Source organism: Echiichthys vipera, assembly GCF_963691815.1.
Source record: "Echiichthys vipera genome assembly, chromosome: 2".
NCBI classification, from domain to species: domain Eukaryota; kingdom Metazoa; phylum Chordata; class Actinopteri; order Perciformes; family Trachinidae; genus Echiichthys; species Echiichthys vipera.
The window spans coordinates 6,513,832-6,532,314 of NC_139827.1; the positions used below are offsets into that span (position 1 = coordinate 6,513,832).

General features: G+C 39.6%; 2 protein-coding genes across 2 annotated transcripts; one reads left to right on the forward strand and one right to left on the reverse strand.

Moving 5' to 3' along the window:
* Window positions 1-1,931: 1,931 nt before the first annotated feature.
* On the reverse strand, window positions 1,932-6,895 carry eri2 (ERI1 exoribonuclease family member 2; the record flags this gene model as incomplete). The annotated part of the gene is made up of 10 exons (XM_083936600.1): window positions 1,932-2,494; window positions 2,723-3,392; window positions 3,847-3,935; window positions 4,034-4,115; window positions 4,518-4,618; window positions 4,911-5,073; window positions 5,187-5,314; window positions 5,417-5,497; window positions 5,965-6,029; window positions 6,873-6,895. 10 exons carry the CDS (start codon window positions 6,893-6,895, stop codon window positions 1,932-1,934), a joined length of 1,965 nt encoding a protein of 654 aa, XP_083792726.1.
* A 527-nt stretch (window positions 6,896-7,422) lies between these two features.
* On the forward strand, window positions 7,423-17,892 carry rexo5 (RNA exonuclease 5). Its single transcript, XM_083929897.1, has 19 exons — window positions 7,423-7,512; window positions 9,077-9,337; window positions 9,500-9,626; window positions 10,101-10,209; window positions 10,423-10,530; window positions 10,637-10,725; window positions 11,720-11,835; window positions 12,069-12,207; window positions 13,598-13,692; window positions 13,777-13,879; window positions 14,167-14,255; window positions 14,748-14,856; window positions 15,360-15,473; window positions 16,060-16,197; window positions 16,415-16,507; window positions 16,617-16,983; window positions 17,066-17,268; window positions 17,359-17,468; window positions 17,550-17,892. Exons 2-19 carry the CDS (start codon window positions 9,096-9,098, stop codon window positions 17,602-17,604), a joined length of 2,406 nt encoding a protein of 801 aa, XP_083786023.1. The 5' UTR covers window positions 7,423-7,512; window positions 9,077-9,095; the 3' UTR covers window positions 17,605-17,892.
* Window positions 17,893-18,483: the final 591 nt, after the last annotated feature.

The window sequence follows — 18,483 nt, forward strand, 5'->3', positions numbered from 1 at the left end:
TATTTGTGAAAATGTGCAAATAAAGTTAAAAAATAATAATAAATGTACACATAAATACAGGAATAAATGAATAAATAAATGTCTGAATAAACATACATAGCCCACTTTTTAATTGAATTTCTTTGTATGTATTTATTTTTGCTTTATTTATTGTTTATTCTATTGTAATGTTTATTGAAAGGAGAATTGACTGCCTTTATACATTCCTCTCTTCGTCAAGTACGATGCCAAATTGTTCTAATATGTTTGTATTATATTTTTGAAAATATGCAAATAAAGTTAAACATAAATAAATAAATAGAGGAATAATTAAATGCAGTAGTAAATAAATGCTTGAGTGAATGGGGTCTCCTACCTCCTCAACATGGACACAGAAATAAATAAATGTAGGTGAGCAAAAATGTAGAAATACATGTAAAGCTTTTATGTATTTATTTACTTCAGAATTTACTTCTTCTGCATTATTTCATTATTCCTGTATTTATTCAAACATTTATTTATTGACTTAAGTCATGTTTATGTTTTATGTTTATGTACATTGTTTTTGTTTCATATCCTACATTTCAGAGGAAATATTATACTTTTGATCCACTGCATGGATTTGACAGCTTTAGTTACTTGAAGACAAAAAACAAATTGACGAGTAAATGATGATAAATTTCTAAAGGTTAAACTGCCCAGAAGTATATAAAGTAATTAAAATGGTCACCATGACACACAAGTGATACTTAGAGGCAACAATTATTATGATTCAGATATCAGCCATTCTGCATCATGAGTACTTTTGCCTTTAAGGATATCTTGATGCTAATACTTTTATTTATTCTAAATGCAGGACTTTTTTTTAAAAATATCATATATTTTTACGCTATATTATTGCTGCTTTTACCAAAGTAAAAGATCCAAATACTTCTACCGCTGATGAAAACAAAGGCAACAGTAATACGTGAAACAGAGTCATGGTTAAAACTTAATTACTTTATTCAACATTCTCCAAAGCCCCTTTACTTGACATGAGATAGAAAATTACATTTATTATGAGTTTTCATTATTGGTTGATTTCATACATTTTTGCTGTTCATTCATTATTCATTAGAGCTCACTACACTTTTATGTCCTAAAAACTGCAAAATATTCTTAAATATACACTTCATAATGACGTGAAATACAGAAAAGGAATGCACTGGATCAGGGGTGTCAAACTCAAATTCACAGTGGGACAAATTTAAAAACTAGGACAAGGTTTCGGGCCAAACTCACTATCTACAAAAAACAAAGAAAAAACTGCAAATTTTCATGTTTCCCTTCTCTCCAGAAGTGTAACGCTGAACCTTTTTAGTGCAGTTCTTTCTTCTTGTCGTGGTGTTTCTTATGTTTTATTCTTTGGTTACAGCCACGGTGACAAACAGCTCTATACATTCAGACACAGATCATCTGCCTCCCACCGGTGCTGAAAGCTCCTGTTCTCCATCTTTCTTTTGGCCGTTTTTGGGGAGGGGTGGATTAAGTTTGTCTGAAGAGACTGGTAGCAGGGATGCTCATGTTTGTCAACAGAAAAGTAGACGTGTATGTGCTTTATACTCGCGGGCCGGCTCTCATAGAACCTTGATATGATCTTACGGACCAAATATAATTACACCGCGGGCCAGATTTGGCCCACGGGCCTGAGTTTGACACCCCTGCACTAGATTTTTTTAGGGCATATTAACTTTATAAAAGCAAATTCATTATCCCAACTGGTATCAGTAAATGAGCATTCACTATGTCAAAATCCCAGTTTTGGTCTGTACGGCTGTATGTAGTTCTCCATTCACTTTGACACTTCTTTGCAAAACACAGAGGAGAATCAGGTAAAACCAAATACAATAATTGATGAATTGTCTTTGTGGCAGTTGGTTAAACATCACAAAGTCTATATGACTGAATTTAAGTTAATAGCTTTTCCTCAGTGTTGACCTCGGGTGTGGACGACAGCTCAGGGTCGAGTTGATCTGACAGAGTGAGACAGAAGACCCGACAGCGGGAGCGGCCACTGAACTGCTCTTCATTACAGCAGACTCCCACTTAAAGAACTCACAGCCCTTTTGGATCCTGCCTCCGCTGCCTGACCGGCGGACCGGGCAGCAGTAGAACCCTCGCCCGTGGTTCGGACCACCGTTGGACACGGCCTGGCGCTTTGCACGGCGCCCACACGCACACAGTGGGGCTGTGATCCTCTGTCCTTTCATTGTCGCAGAAATGAAGGAACGGTTAGTACATGAGGAGAGTGTGTTGGTCGACCGTGAGGAGAGGACACTCTTGGAGGCGCAAAAAGAAGCACATGAGGAGGGATGGGATTTTGATGGGTCAGTGTAGATGCTGAAGGAAGATTTTGGAGTCTCTCTGTGCTTTGCGTGCTGTGTGATGACTGCTTTGGGTCTGGCAAATGAGGTATACGGGGTGGAGGTCTTCTCTGGGATGAAGGGTTTGTGTTTGAATAGAGATGGTGTGTTTGCTGCAGAGATTTTAAGACACCCTACTGACTGTTCTTGTACTTGCAGAGAGGTTTCAAGTCCTGTTTTGTGCCGATTTGTTTTGAAGTCCCGAGTAACAGTTTTAGGCACAGCAAAATAAGCGTTGGGCTCTGAGATCGTTGAATGCTGCCTGATTTCAGTCAAGTGATTAGGCCCGTTATTATGGGATCTCATCTTCTTTGTAGATAGAGACATTGTTGATGACTCACTAGTCATCTTTGGAATCTGAAAGTTGTTTTCAACACTCACGGTTTCTCTAATTTTGTCCGCTGATGTGACCTGACCGCCTGGTGATTGTGTGTCATCAGGCTCTTCCCACACATGACATCCACTGATGACATCATCATCATCACCCTCCAACACCACATCATCATATGAACCACACCTGTCCTCAGTTTCCACTAAAAGCTCTTCACCTTCCCGCACATCAACCACATTTTCTACTGTCACCCCTGTGATGGAGGGCTGGTTTGAAAGGCAGCCCACAGTAGTAGAACACAGAACAAGGCTGTTGTTGTTGTTGTTGTTGTTATTGTGAGGTGAAGGACAATTCATCATAACTGAAGAGGAAACATTAGTGACAGCCACCGCTGTAACTGAACTCCTGCTGCATCCCCATAGCGGCGTAGTTGTACCGTTCAGCAGTGTCTTTGGTGAGATCAGGCTTTGACAGGTTTGGACAGAACTTGAGTTTTCCTTTGTGTCTAAATTCCTCGTAATGTTCTCTGAACATGATTTTATCTGACAGGATTTGGGAGGGATCTTGGATGATGACGGTTTGTCTGTGGTAACTGTGTTTTCTGCTTTATCGGTGTCAGATTTTTCTTTCTTTCTGTCTGCAGTTGTATTTCCAAACATGGGTTTGACCATTAATGGCGTCTATAAGAAGAAGATAAGAGACATAATCAGTATCTCATTAAAAAAAAATCCAGGTTTTTCTTGAAACCGTACAGTCAAATAAATTCTGTCAACTGCTATTGGTGCTATGCTGTATAGTCCCGTTAAGCTGCATGTGCACTTATGTTGCTCTTCATTTTCTCTTCAGTGTCTGAAAAGATTTATTTTACATCACGTACAAAAATCTAAGGACTGGACCAAGTAAAGTTCATGAATGACAGTGTTAATGATGTCCAGTCCAGTTATATATTTGTTTATTTATGTAAGAAAAGTTTCACAAGAAATTTTAAAAAGTTACATGTAGAATCTCTGAAGCTTCATCCACAAAGACTTCCATCTAGTCACCGTCCATCCATAACAGCCTTTGCTTGGGGAAACAGAAGGGGGGCCGTGGGATTTAGGAGCTGGGATGCATCGTCGGACGTCGGCCACTCACCTTCTCGAGGCTCCTCGTGATCTTCATCACGCAGCCATCCCTCATCATCCTCGCTGCCAAGTGAGCTGTATTTCGGGAGTCATCCAAACCTGAGGAAAGAGGAAAACCAAGAAACACAGGATCAGACTTTAAGTCTATTTTCAATGTGGATATATTTGAGAAGATCATTTTTTCTCTGTTTTAATACCAGAATGTTCTCTCCCTGAAAACTGTATCCCCAGATCTTGTAGTGCCCCATTAAGGCCTTTAGGTTTCCTGTCGTAAAACAGCTGAAAAATACAAAGAAAGGGGTTAATCACAGCACGAGCATTGCTGGAATGATTAGTTGATTGGTTTTATCTGTGAATATTTAGTCATTTTTCTTGTATCAGCTTTTTACATGCAAAAATGTGCTGCTTTTCCTAGTTTAACATCATTCCTTTGAGATTTTGGGCTGTTGGTCAGACAAAATATGCAAATAACTGAATAATTTCCTTTGGGCTCTGGTAACTTAAAATGGGAATTTGCCCTAATTATAAGATGCAATTCGCTTAATAGACAAAACAATCAATAAAATAGCCGGAACATTAAACAACTACAAAAAATAATTGTTAGGTACAGCCATAAGAATCAATGAGAAAGCATGAGAAAGAACAGAGGTGCAAATACAAAGCGAGTGAGCGTCCACTTACCCTGTAGGTGCTTCTCAGGTCTATCCAGCAGTTGAGCGCATCAGGTTTATGGAGCTGCTTGCGTTTACACTCGTACAGCAAACAAACTCCGAGATCCCAGTCTGATACGCAACGCAGATTCAGGCAAAATAAAATTAACAATGTGTTTCAGCTAAATTTCTACACTAAATCCCAACAAGATGAAAATAAAGCAATAATGTGCCTTTTAATTGCACATTATTCAACAGAGCTGCAGAATCAGAAAAAGTCACTGTTCTTGTAAAAAATCTGTAATGTTTATAAATAAAAACAGGTCAAAAACTAGTTAATATGTCACTGCCTGAAATATCCTCACTCCCAAGCGAGTCAGAGAACGCTCATGATGAGTTGTAGAACAAAACAATTTTCTTTTACCTGACCATGTGAGGAAAGTGCACAGTTTCTGAGAAGGTGAAGGTGCAGAAGATCTCTGTTGTCTGTTGGGAAAGACCACGCCCATCTCGCGCTGCAGGTTTTGCAGCCAGCGGCTGAAGCGAGAAAGACAGATCTGAAGGGGGATCCCTGCCTCAACTTGCATCTGTGGGACGGAGAAACAACGGTTTTAGATGTAATGTTAAACTAAATACAGCACACAGCACAAGAAAGTGCACTGGTTAATTGTAGCAGTGCATTCACGCATATGTACATCACCTGTGTAATCCCGGTCAGCTCAGTGCAGAACTCAGACAGAGTGGGATGCTCTTGGGGTTGAACATAAGTATGAAACTCAGACTCAACCTCCCCTGTGGATGTGTTCAGCAGAACAGCGGGAAACTCAACTGTATTGCAGGAGGAAAGTAAAGAGGGGCCGGTGTTATCAGCAAAAAGGGGGAAAAGAAGTACAATCCACACATGACATACTGTACAAAAGGGCCACTTACTTATTTCCTGGCCGTAGTTGTTTTTCTCTCTCCAGCAAGTTGACTCAAAATCAATCACAATCAGGTATGAAAAGATTTGATCTAAAAGAGAACAGACAGTAAATGGACTTGTACTTATATAGCGCCTTTCTAATTTTCTGACTGACAAGGCACTTTCACAGAGTTTGTCACATGCAGTGGACATCTACAGACCATCTAATGTAATCATTCACACCACATTTACACACCCATGCGCAGCACGTGGAGCAATTTAGGGTTCAGTGTCTTGCCCAAGGACACTTCAACATGTGGACCGGGGGAGGTGAACCGCCAATCTCTCGGATGGAGGACGATCCACTCTGCCACTGAGCCGCAGTCATCCCCCACTGAGCCACAGTCTCCCCCCCACTGAGCCACAGTCTCCCCCCCACTGAGCCACAGTCGCCCCCAGTAGTATAGAGTAGTATACAGTATACAGTTTAATCCAGTATAAGAATGTAATGACAAGGGGATCAAGTCTAAACATGAACTCTCTGTATGCATATTACCTATACAATAATCATACTTACTTGATAATAATGATTTCTTTGACCCATTAGAGGACTGACTCCGCTGCCTCAGTAATCCCAGTTCTCTGTGGAGACAGGAGGGGAATCAAGAGCCTCTGTTAGAAGTGCAGCAGCATAAAAACATAATATTGATTGTAATGTTAGCCCAACAACAACTTCACAGCATTCTTGTTTATTGAGTAAGTAGTTAGTATTTAATATAGGCGATACTGTTGATACACTACCAAAGTTACTACTACTAACTTACTAAGTAACGTTAATGTTGGTCACTGATTGCAATGTTTATGGGCATTATAAACAGATATCATTTTAAAACAATATTGAAGCACTTGATTTGATTTAAATTGTACTTCAAACATGTAAAAGGAAGAGAGAAAAGGTCATGCAGAAAATATTAGGACATACAATAAGAAAAACAAATACTTAAAAAAAATATATTTTCTGACATCCTAAATGGAGTGGGAAAAAGTATATACTTATTTAACCCCATCCCTTCTCCATAATGTATTGTTATATAATTAACAGCTTCTTCTGTCATCCATTTATTTATTTATTCAACAAACAAGTTTCTTTACAGTTTAGCTAGCAAGAAATAGCATCATAGAGGCTCTAGCTACACACAGTGATACAAAATACACAGGTGTCTGCACGTGTTTAAAAATGAAGATGGTGTTTTTTTATTATCTTGTATTGTATGTCTTTGTATTGTCTTCTTTTGTTTATAATGAACCTGAGTTCGTAAACAAGTATATATTTATAACTCCCTTCTTCCTCGACGTAACAGAAATAATACCTAGCTAATAAAACGATACAGCAGTTTTCTTTGTTTTCTATGTTTAACTGTTAATTTAGTCGCCAACGTTTTCGCTGTTTAACGTTAGCTAACGGCTCACGGCTACTTCACTTACTTGGCCAGCTTCCTTGTAGACATAACGTTAAATATTAACGTTTCTTAAATTCGTTTCACTCACTTTACAGGAAAAAAAAGATACGAAACTATAAAAGAGTCTTAGTTAGAAAACACAGAAAGAATCGCGCTGTATTTTTGAAATGTTCATCCATCACACTGAGCTCGATTAGTGTGGGCTGCTAGTCAGTAAAATCAACCACCGAACCAAAAATAGTCGATCAGAATGAAGGCGGAAGTTACCGAAATTGACCGAAACTGAACGAACTACACCTCCGGTTTTACAGTGTTATCACCAAAATAAAAGCATGAAATACTCTAGCACATACTAGAGAACACGAATAAAAAACATCGATTTGCCAACATAGCGTCAGTCTGATCTACAATGTATGATTTTATCAAGTATGTCAACATCTAAAGCTATTTTAGCTAAATTTACTGACTGAAACATATTACAAGAGTCAATGCTTTGTTTTATTTTTAAGGGCACAAACCGGACGTGCAGGTAGTATTCGGAAACGTTACGTTTTACACCATAACGTGGAGCAGCAGCGCTCATGCCGTGGTGGTAACGTGTTTTTAGCCTCTAAGAGTAGTGAAAAAAAACATGAATGTGGAGCCCACAGGACCAATAACACCTGGTATTTAAACTTTTATACTGTCGTTAGTATTTCCACGCATATACACAGTTTATAAATACTCACATGTTATATTTGTATAACTGTAAATTATTTTACAAGTGGTAGCTAGCCAGGTGTGTATCAGTAGTGTTTGTAGTGTAACGGCGTGACTCTGCCAAAGAAACAGCACAAATATAGCAAACACATCCTTACACAGTCTCTAGACATGCTGTTAAAGCACACACACATCCTCGTAATGACATAAACTACCTCAGAGACAATCCCATATAATAAAAGCCACATCTCCCAATAACAACAACTTCTTAAAACACGTTTATAGACTGGCTTTATTTTATATCGACTTTTTATTATATATAGTATATTGTATTGATTTTATTTACTGTCTTAATACCTTTATTATCTGTTATTTTCATTTTTCCAATTTATTTGTCGTTACTATTGTTTGTTAAAAGCGTCCCATCCTTTATCTTGCCATTTTGATTATTATTATTATTATTATTAGTCACAAAATGTTCTTGTTACAGCCGCAAAGTGGCTAGCAAACATAGAAGAGGCATTAATAAGAAACAATAAATTGTAGAAAAATATGAACAATATAAACACAGGGAACTATAAGAATAACAGGAAGATTACATACAATATTTTTTAAATATTTTGAATTTACACCATGGCCCAGAGGGAAATATTAGTATTGCACACTGAGAACACATTGTTTAGATAAAAAGGTTTAGTCAGAAATATTATCTCTTGGTGATTTTTGCTCTTGTTCTTAATTATGTATGTGTGTGTGTGTGTGTGTGTGTGTGTGTGTGTATTTGTATGTGCTTTTGCCTTTTCTCTGTCTGTCAAAGGACTTTGTAAAGTTTTGTTTTCAAAGGTGCTATGTAAATAAAGCTATTATTATTATTATCATTTTTATTATTATGAATAAAGTAACAAAACTCAAGCATGTTAAATATGCTAAATATTCTTAAAATTATCATTGTTTCTGGGTGAAGTTGTTTCAAAATATCAGTCAGTCAAATAGTTGCTAATTGGGCTGGGTATTTTTTTTTTAAATCTTCAATATGATATGATACACAACCAACATAACTAGTTTCAGTGCCACACACTGAGGGTTGTACTATAAACATGTTTTTCTACAAACAGTTTATCTCTTTTTCGTCTTAGATGTTGTTCATCTGCAGAATTACCTTAAAAGTGTAATGTTATTTCCAGCTGTGATAGGACCAGAGGCAGATATATATTTAATCATAAATTAAGACATGAAAACCTGCACCTATAAAACTTCTTTGTGTTTATTGTGTCTTAGCACAAAGCAACCGCAGTCTAAAACACAGTTTGAAAATTTAAAACAAGGTAATATCTGATCAAAGAAGAAGCACTTAAAGCATAACTGACAGTTTTTGATATTCAAAGTTACAAACACACTTTGATCACTGCTAAATGTTAAGTTTATTTCTAAAGGGATGTTTAAATAGCAGACATACATAAACTTCTATTTAAGGGGATATACAGTTTGACATTGAACAGTGTCATCTCAAACATCTTTTTAACCTCCCAGCAGAGACATCAGCTTGACCATGGAGCCTTCATCAGCAGCAGCAACGTGCAACGGGAGGAAAAGAAAGAAAACCGCCCCCGAAACACACGAGGAGGCCAAGAGATTAAAAACTGTGCAGGAAGGAGAGGAGGCGCAGGAGTGTGTTCGCTCAAGGATCTCTGTGCAGCTCGACCGCGTTCAACAACCAATTACAGCCAATGAGCTGACTGAGCTTCTGCATTATGCCGCTCTGGGGAAAACAGGTGGCGTTAAACAGCCCAGGTAATGATCATGGTAGTTATCTATTCATAAGCTTTCACCCAATAACTCTGTAATGCACTTTCACTGTGCTCCTGTGCTCTTACAGTAATCTACAGTAAATGATCCTTTTAAAGTCTGCATCACTTGTACTTCTGTCTCCATTCACCCACGTCTGTCCTCTAGTTGGTGTTGTCTCCAGCATCAGGAGAGGGTTAAAGCTGTGAATGTGGTGATCGTGGAGGGCCTGACCCTGAGTCATTTTTACAAACATTACCTCACCCTGCGGCACCTCCGGACCAACTATACCACTGTGAGTAACCTGATGTACTGTGCATCCATATAGGAATGACGTACCCGCGGAGATGAGGCTTTCTGATTCAGTGTCCTCTTTTAAATATCTTCTTAAAACTTGTTTGTATTGACTTGCCTTTGTATTATGCTGCCTTTTTATCTTTGTATCCTTTTATCTCATTGTTCTTCTGTCTTTGCAAGCACCTTAAATTAATCAACTAACAATCTAATAATGATTTCCTTTGTCCTCTGTACACTTTTGTAGAATAATGCGTCATTTATGGTTATGGTCTAACTCATTGGATTTTATCACTATTGCTTACACTCTATTCGTGTGTGTTGGATTTTTGCTCTGTCAAAGCACTTTGTAAACTGCTGTATTAAAGGTGCTATACAAATAAAGTTATTATTATTATTATTATTATTATATTCACTGGTGCTGGTGTTTTTATGTTAACACTGGTCCTTGTTGTTTTTAATCCGGCTGGATTAGAGGCTCAACTTTACTCCATCATCTACAAACCTGGCGTCAGAAATCTTCAGCAGCAAAGTTCCTAAATCTGTTTCCCATAAACACAATCGAAGCAGTAAATTACACAAAGGTGAGGATTGTGTGTGCATTAGTTCTGAGTGTGTGTTTGTGTGTGTCGATTTTTTTAAAAGAAAAGTACAATCATAAGACATAATGAAGACACACTGGTAAGCTATCTGAAGCTTGTAAGAATAACAGGAAGAATATATACAATATTTTAAAATATTTTGTGTGTGTGTGTGTGTGTGTGTGTGTGTGTGTGTGTTATTGTGCGCCGCTGCAGCATTGAGGAGTCACCCAGTGATCGCCCAGTTTGGGACCTGGAGGCGAGGACTGACGGCGTACGTTCTCACGCAGGAACAGATGATCAAGAAACACTTCCCTGTAAAAGGTGAGTCTTTCTCTCTCTCTCTGCTTACAAACGCATTTTCCCTTCCTCATTTAAATGCGTTTTCTCTCTACCTTCTCACTTCTTTTTCTTGTGTGTTTTGACGCAGGAATGCCAGGCTTTGAGGAATATGTGTGCACTGACAGCGGCGACTGCGTGACAGACAACAGCCCTCTGTATGGACTTGACTGTGAAATGGTCAGAAACTCTCAGTAATATGCTTTTTATTCCCCCTTTCCATTGTAGAATCCAGTTATTCAGTTTAAAACCAACTGCAGTATGTAATATATCAGTAGTGATATATTTTTGATACATCAATTTTACAAGTGTAATTCCAGCGTAAAATCATCCCATGGGCTTTTTCAGCACTTACATACATCAAATAAGCCATAGAGCCAGTTTTATTTTGTGTGACAACTATTAACTGAGAAATCCCGGAGAGACGCTAACAGCCCGACGTGGCTAACACTGATTAGCTCGGGGCAGTACGGTGAAGGCAATAAAACGTCTTTTTTAACCACTAATTCTGCTCAAAATAACACCAAACCTCTGCAGTAGCATGAGAAGATTCCCTACATATAATTTACTTTGGTAATCCACTTGAATGGACTTTACTATGAGAGGAGCTGGTACAGGGGCCAGTAGATTATTCTTTCAAAACACTCTTTTAATAAACTCCTGGTTCACTAACTACGTTGTTGATGCTTTTTTTTATGTGTATGGACTCTTCTCATGCTACTGCAGAGGTTTGGTGTTATTTTGAGCAGTATTAGTGGTTAAAGACGTTTTAATGCCTTCACCGTGCTGCCCCGAGCTAATCAGTGTTAGCCTTGTCCGCCTGTTAGCGACTTGCCAGGATTTCTCCGTTCATTGTTTATACAGGGAAAAGACTTCCTCAATGGCTCATTTGATGTATGTAAGTGTCTAAAAAGACCATTGGATGATTTTATGGCAGAATTTCGATTTAAGTGATATGTTATGAATACATTTGCAATGTTTGGATTATTAAAGACATGATATTTATTTTATTTTTATTAGAGTTGTTCCGATGTCTGAAATACTGGTATCAGTATCGTCGAGTACATGCAGTACAAGTAATTTTAGCCGAGTCAAGATGTTGTTAGAAGTTTGTTTTCCAAAAGTTTCCATCACTGATCCAACAGTTACTCACTGTGTCCATGTTGTGCTTCAGTGTCTCACAGAAAAGGGATACGAGTTGGCTCGTGTCTCTCTGGTGGACAGCGACGGGAACTGTGTGCTGGACGAACTGGTGAAACCTCAGAACCGAATCCTCGACTACGTCACCAGGTACACACACACACACACACACACACACACACACACACACACACACACACACACACACACACACACACACACACACACACACACACACACACACACACACACACACACACACACACACACACACACACACACACACACACACACACACACACACACACACACACACACACACACACACACACAGTGTGTTAAAATGTTAAATCACATGTTTGTTGCCGGCTGCCTTCTGTTAGGTTCTCTGGTATAACGGCAAAGATGCTGCAGCCAATCACAACCACCCTGCGGGACATTCAAGTAAAGCTCAGGACTTTGTTGCCGACTGACGCAGTTCTGGTGGGACACTCACTAAACAACGACCTCTCGGTGCTCAAAGTGAGTTACTACTGACATTTAATTACTGCTTACAACAACATAAGCATGAGGCTTTGTTTATGTTTGTAGAGAGAAGTGTGTTTAGCAGAAACGACACCATCTGGGGTCTTTAAAGCCACTGTGTGTAACGGTTTGCATCGTTGTCTATTGTAACACCACAGGAGGTTTATTTACTCAAGAACTGTATTTCCATTTTGCTTTATACTTCTACTTCACTACATTTCAGAGGGATTGTTGTCGATTTTACTCCACTATTTGGAGCTTTAGCTTCTAATTACTTGTCTTAAGTTATAAAATAGAATATGTTGTTAAAGATTAAACCCGTCGTTTCTGTTTTACATTTTGATTTTGGTACTTTTACTTATGCACAGGATCTTCTTCCGTCTCTGCATAGTCACATAATCACTTTAATTTTCTGGATTCTTTCCTCAGCTTTTACACAAGTATTTGTATTTGTCCATTCAGGTATCCAAACTGACGTAGTAAATAATAAGGATTTTATATTTAAAAGCCATAAAACAGGATGGTAATAAATGTGGTTTGGACAAAAAAGATATATGTTTAACCGTTATTTACAATATTGGCAAATCAAATCTGGACCAATATGAGACATAAACATATTTAATTCATAGGTTTCTGAATATTTCCTTTACACTTTTGGAATTAGGAACTTTATTGTCCGCAATGTGGACATTTTTAACCTTCATCACTCACAAAAAAAATAATAAAAAGACAGTCGATGATAGGGAGAATAACATTTTCCCTAGACAGTTTGGGTTAATGTCCAGTCCTTGTTAGTATAGTGGGCTTCTGTTAGATTACTTCTGTGTCAGCCAGGCTGGAGCCGGCCAAGGCCATGATACCCTTGACGCCTTCAAGCTGACTCCCTGCAGGCTGCAAGAGAGCTGCAGATTTAAATGATGATGAACACTCACCGTCACTTACTTAATGTCATGTTTATGCATTATAGCCAATGCAATGATAGCACATCTCCTCTTGCTATAAGAATCTGAACTTTGCTGCTTGAGCCTGAGAATTGAGGTGGCTTCACACACTACTTTGTGTTGACGACTCTTCTGTTCTCCTTGGTCAAGTAATTAAACTTCTTCAGCGTCAAACATACAGAACTGGCATTTTGTCTTCTTTCTGGCACCGTATTAAATGATTCCCTAACAGCTGGGAGCAACAGAATATTAGTAACATGTCAGCTGATTATTATTTTTTAGAAAATGACACAAAAATGTAACTATCTAAGATATTTTTTAAGATCTAAAAAAAAGTGCCTGAAATCATCTGGATATACATGAATTGATAAATATTTCATTTTAGAGAAGCTCTCCTTAAAAACAGATACTTTTTGACCTGTATTGTGTTCATGTCCTCTCTGCAGCTGATCCACCCGCATGTCATCGACACCTCGCTGCTGTACAGGGGAGAACTTGGACGGAGGTTTAAATTGAAGATCCTGGCTGACACCGTGCTGGGGTCAGTTGTCCCTCTCGCTTTCTCTCTTTCTCTCTTTTTCACCCACGATGGATAATAATTTAATTTTTTCCACTTGTGTCCCAGGAGGCAAATACAAACTGGAGAGATGATGGGTCATAATCCCATTGAGGATGCTGTGGCAGCCCTGGAGCTGGCTCAGTACTTTATTAAAACAGGACCTCTTCAGGTAAAGCATCGCTTCCACACACACACACACACACACACACACACACACACACACACACACACACACACACACACACACACACACACACACACACACACACACACACACACACACACACACACACACACACACACACACACACACACACACACACACACACACACACACACACACACACACACACACACACACACACACACACACACACACACACACACACACACACACACACACACACACACACACACACAGTTGATATAATATTTTCTGTGTTTGCTTGCTGTCAGGTTGTAGAACATCATCTGGAGGAGCTGTGGGGATATACGATAGAGGAGGAGTCCACTGACCCAGAACCTGAACCCACAGCAAGTCACAGGTGCAATACATTATACAATCTGTGCGTTCTTAACGTCTGACTACAGTTACTCAGACCACGGTCACACTAAGTTGGGGAAACTTTTTGGGGACTACTTTTGCATTCCTACTTTGTGTCTATTTTGCGACGCTTCACAGCACTTTTCTTCTTCCTTTCATAGTGAGCCATGTCTTTTTATGCTCTGCTGCAGTGCAACCCCACACTTTGGATCAGCTCAGTGATTTTGACTGATTACTATAGATTAATACAGAAATGTGGCCTTCACATTTTAAGTTCTTACTTTTTTAAATAAAATTACGCAAACCTCCACAGAAAACATCCGAAACGATAGACTTATGGGAAAAATAAATCATAAATCATCACTAATAAAAGCCTTAAAATCCTGTCAACCAGTCTTTGTTACTAATATAGTAATTATGCTCTTCGTTCACACATTCATACACGTTGTGCTGCAGTTGTATTTGACAGTCTCCGTCTTTACTTCTCGTGTAGGTTTGACGACACACTACAGACACTCGGCCGGTCAGTAGCCTTTTTAGGAAAGCGCTCTGACATCACCTTGGATCTGTCCAATCAGCAGTGGCACAACAGCGACAAAGAGGTGAGGCGTGAGACGTTTTGACTCCATCTACTGCATCCTGACCTTTTACCTGATCACACTCTCTAAATGAACTTTGTTTTCTGCCCGTAATATGCATGGATCAGTTTTCATCTGTAGTGATCATACATCCTCATAAAGGCTTTCGTGGTTATTGTATTTGTTATTAGATATTAGGACCCCTGTCTTTATTCAGTGGTGAATATCTTCAGGGATCCGGTTTTGATGAAAGATCTTTAGCTGCATTTCTGCCTAATTTTACCAAAAACTGTAAAGTGACAAAGAGAAAAAGAAGAATGAAGTTGGTCTTTTTGTTCAAGAGATGACTTTGCTTTTCATTGATTGTATTAAAGGTGAATAAACTGTAAGTGTATCAGTTTGCTCCTTTTTGTCCCTCTCACTCACTGCGGTTATATGACCTTCTGTGCTTTCCTTCTTTTTCCTCACAATCCTCCCCTTAACTCTCCTTATTCTCTCCCTCTGTTACTTTATCTCGTCTCCTCCAGGTGTCAGCCTCTTTCAGGAGACAGAAGTGTCCGTACCTCTCAGTGCTCCAGTTTTCTTCCCTCTCAGACCATCTGCAGAGGTGCCACCCTCATCAGGAGCACCAGTACCAGAGGGTGAGGCATTTATTCACAACATCAAACATTTATAGGTCAAGTGTGTAGGATTTAGGGGGGTCTATTGAATGAAATGAAATATAATATTCAGGTAACGCCTCAAATGCAAATTTAGCCCAGAAAAAAGGAGAAATGTTCACTCTCAGTTATGACTGACTTTCAAACTAGATGATAATACACAGTTCTAAGGCAGGGCTATTCAATTGGCAGCCCCCGGGCCCTTTGAGTAGAAGGTCGCTGTCCTCTCTCGTATCTATCTGAGCGCAACTGTCTAAGCGCGTCAAATACCGTCACGCTGGGAGACTTGCTCCACGCGCTCCCTGTAGTCATGCGGCCACAACACTCACCCACTCTCCCGCAATGCTCTTCTTCGTGGGTTTCTGAATCCTCTTGGCAGCAGCTCGCCAAGCTCCGCTCTGTTGTTGTTCTCAAGGCCACCGTTGCTTTTACTACACGCTCTGAAAAGGAGTGGTGTGAGAGAAGTCGTATTCAGTTGGTTGATATCTTTAACCTCACTAAGTCCTACACACTGCTGCTTTAAAGTGTTCTTTTAATGCACCACCTAATGTGTTTCTTTACCCGGCAGGTGTGTGCGAAACTTCGAGACATGTGCGTAGTGTTTGCTGGGCCGTTCCCTGCGAGTTTCTCTGCGAGGGAAGTGAGACGGCTGTTTTGCTGCTGTGGGGCGGTTCGAAACATCAGAATGTTGAACACAACCATCAGGGTATTTCTCACCTACATGATCCTTTGTTAAACATTTAATCAACTGCTAGTAAACTGTATTTCTGTCACAGACGAATTCATCAACAGCTAAATCTATCTTAAGATATAATTACTGCTTTAGTTTCTCCTAAACCACAGCTGTGAAAGCTGTCTTTTCCCTTTTTATGGATGCGCTTTAATAATTGTACCTATATTTTCTGACAATGTTTGGTCTCCAGGTTCATGCAGAGGTAGAGTTTGAGATGCTGGAGGGAGCTATTCTGGCTTTAAAAGCACTGAATGAACTTAATATGCAGGGACAGTCCCTTAAGGTAACTATTTTCCCCTTCCCCGTCCTGCCCTTATTCCCTTAAAATACAGCTGAAGTCATTTCAAAACGTTTGTAGACTGCTGTATCTCCAACATGTTCCTGTCTTCCAGGTCCAGAGGCCTGTTAACGAGTCAATGTTGGATTTGGATCTGACTCTGGATACTCTCATGGGTGACAGTCTCAACACCAGTCACCTCTACGCCGTTAAATTTAACCCTAGTGTGGCCGAGGTCATACACGTATCTGCAAAGGTCAACGGACATATGTCAGATGCCAAATGTTCAGGTATTAGTTCAGTAAAAACAAAGAAAGGGTTTCCCCCAGCTGAAGTAAACGGCAACCAGTCAAAACCCACCACCAAAACAAAATCTAAACTGTCTGAGGAGACGGTCAGGGAGTCATTTGGTCACTTTGGTACGGTGGAGAGAGTCGTCCTGCCTGCCAAACCTGGAAAACGTGCGAGACATGCATACATAAGTGAGTGAAAAAAGCTGTTTGCTCGTTGCACCGTTCAAAGAAAAGTTTCTGTTTGTCTTTAACACGAGTGTCCGGTCGACAGAGTTTGAGAGCTCAGAAGCAAAACAGGTCGCCCTCAGCTCCTCTGAGGACCTCTGGAAGGAAAAATACCTCGTCTGTCCATCCCTAACTCCACCCCACTTATCCTCATGGGTTGCCATGACATCACCGATCACCACAGTGGATCCTTACAGTGAAGCAGAAGCAGGAGTCGAGGAGAGGACCCACATGCACAACAGTTCTCAGGTAACGACAAGAGTGTACTGAAGTCACTGTTCAGGAAAAGGATTCAATCCAGTCTTTGACTATGATTGGCTGCATATGTAATCTATGTAGGACCAGAAAATGGATCTCTTGATGGGGAAGTTGGACCTTCGTCTGCGGAAGCTCTTCAGATCTCTCCCAGAAGGCACCTTGTCTGTGGTGGTGCTGCCCGGACACATCAGGTGAGGACCCTGACAGAGACGCACGTAAATCTGCTGCCAAATGAAATATTTCTGAACCTTCTCTTCTCTTCTTCTTCTTAGTGCTCATGGCGACCTTCCTGGTCTGTGCCTCATGGAGGTCAAGCAAGGGTCTTGAGGAGAACGATGATAAACCTGCACTATCAAAATATTTATCGCTCCAGCGATGGATTGAATAATCGAATAATTCTGAAATAAATCACCACAGACTTTGCAATAAGACTTCCTTTACCTCAGACGTGTGTTTTTACTGAAAGAGATGAGAGCTGTATGTCTGCACGATACACTTTTCTATTTGGTAAAAACGTACATAAAGGAACGTTTAAGTCAAATATGGTGCTTGTAGAGTATTTTTTATGGCCTGAAAAAAATGAAAGCTCCAGATTAACTTGTGCCTTCGGTATCAAATGATTTACTTATTCTCCAACGATGATGTGATCATAGTTTGAACTTTGGCTCTTCGTTCTACTTTGTTCGTCACTTAATGGTCATGACTAAATCAGTTTGTTGTGAACTCTTTATAACACACGCTGAGGTGGAATTGAAAGTCTTCTAGATACATTTTTTTTTATCCTCCTGGAGGAAGTTTGCATGAGGCGACTGAACACCGAGCCGGTATCAAACACCATGTTGAGTGACTGTATGATGTTACTGTTCAATTTTAACTAGCAGTATTTCTCATAAATGATCTTTGCATTTGATACAGTACCATTAAATTTGTTTTAATGTCATGTCAATGTTTCATTATTGACTTTAAGTAACAGTGATTAATATAAGCGTTTCACTCTTGTTCCAGAAACAAATCTAAACAGGCGTTTGGTAGGAAGCACAGGTGTTACTGACATTAACGATGGCTCTGTTCTGTTTAAGTGCCCCAGTACAATGTGACAGTGAGGCCGCATGTACAGAACCAGGATGCTGAAAACAAAGAAGCTAAATGGAATTCAGCCACTATTCATTTGATTTTTGTGCTGTGTACCTGTGCTTTTGGTAAATG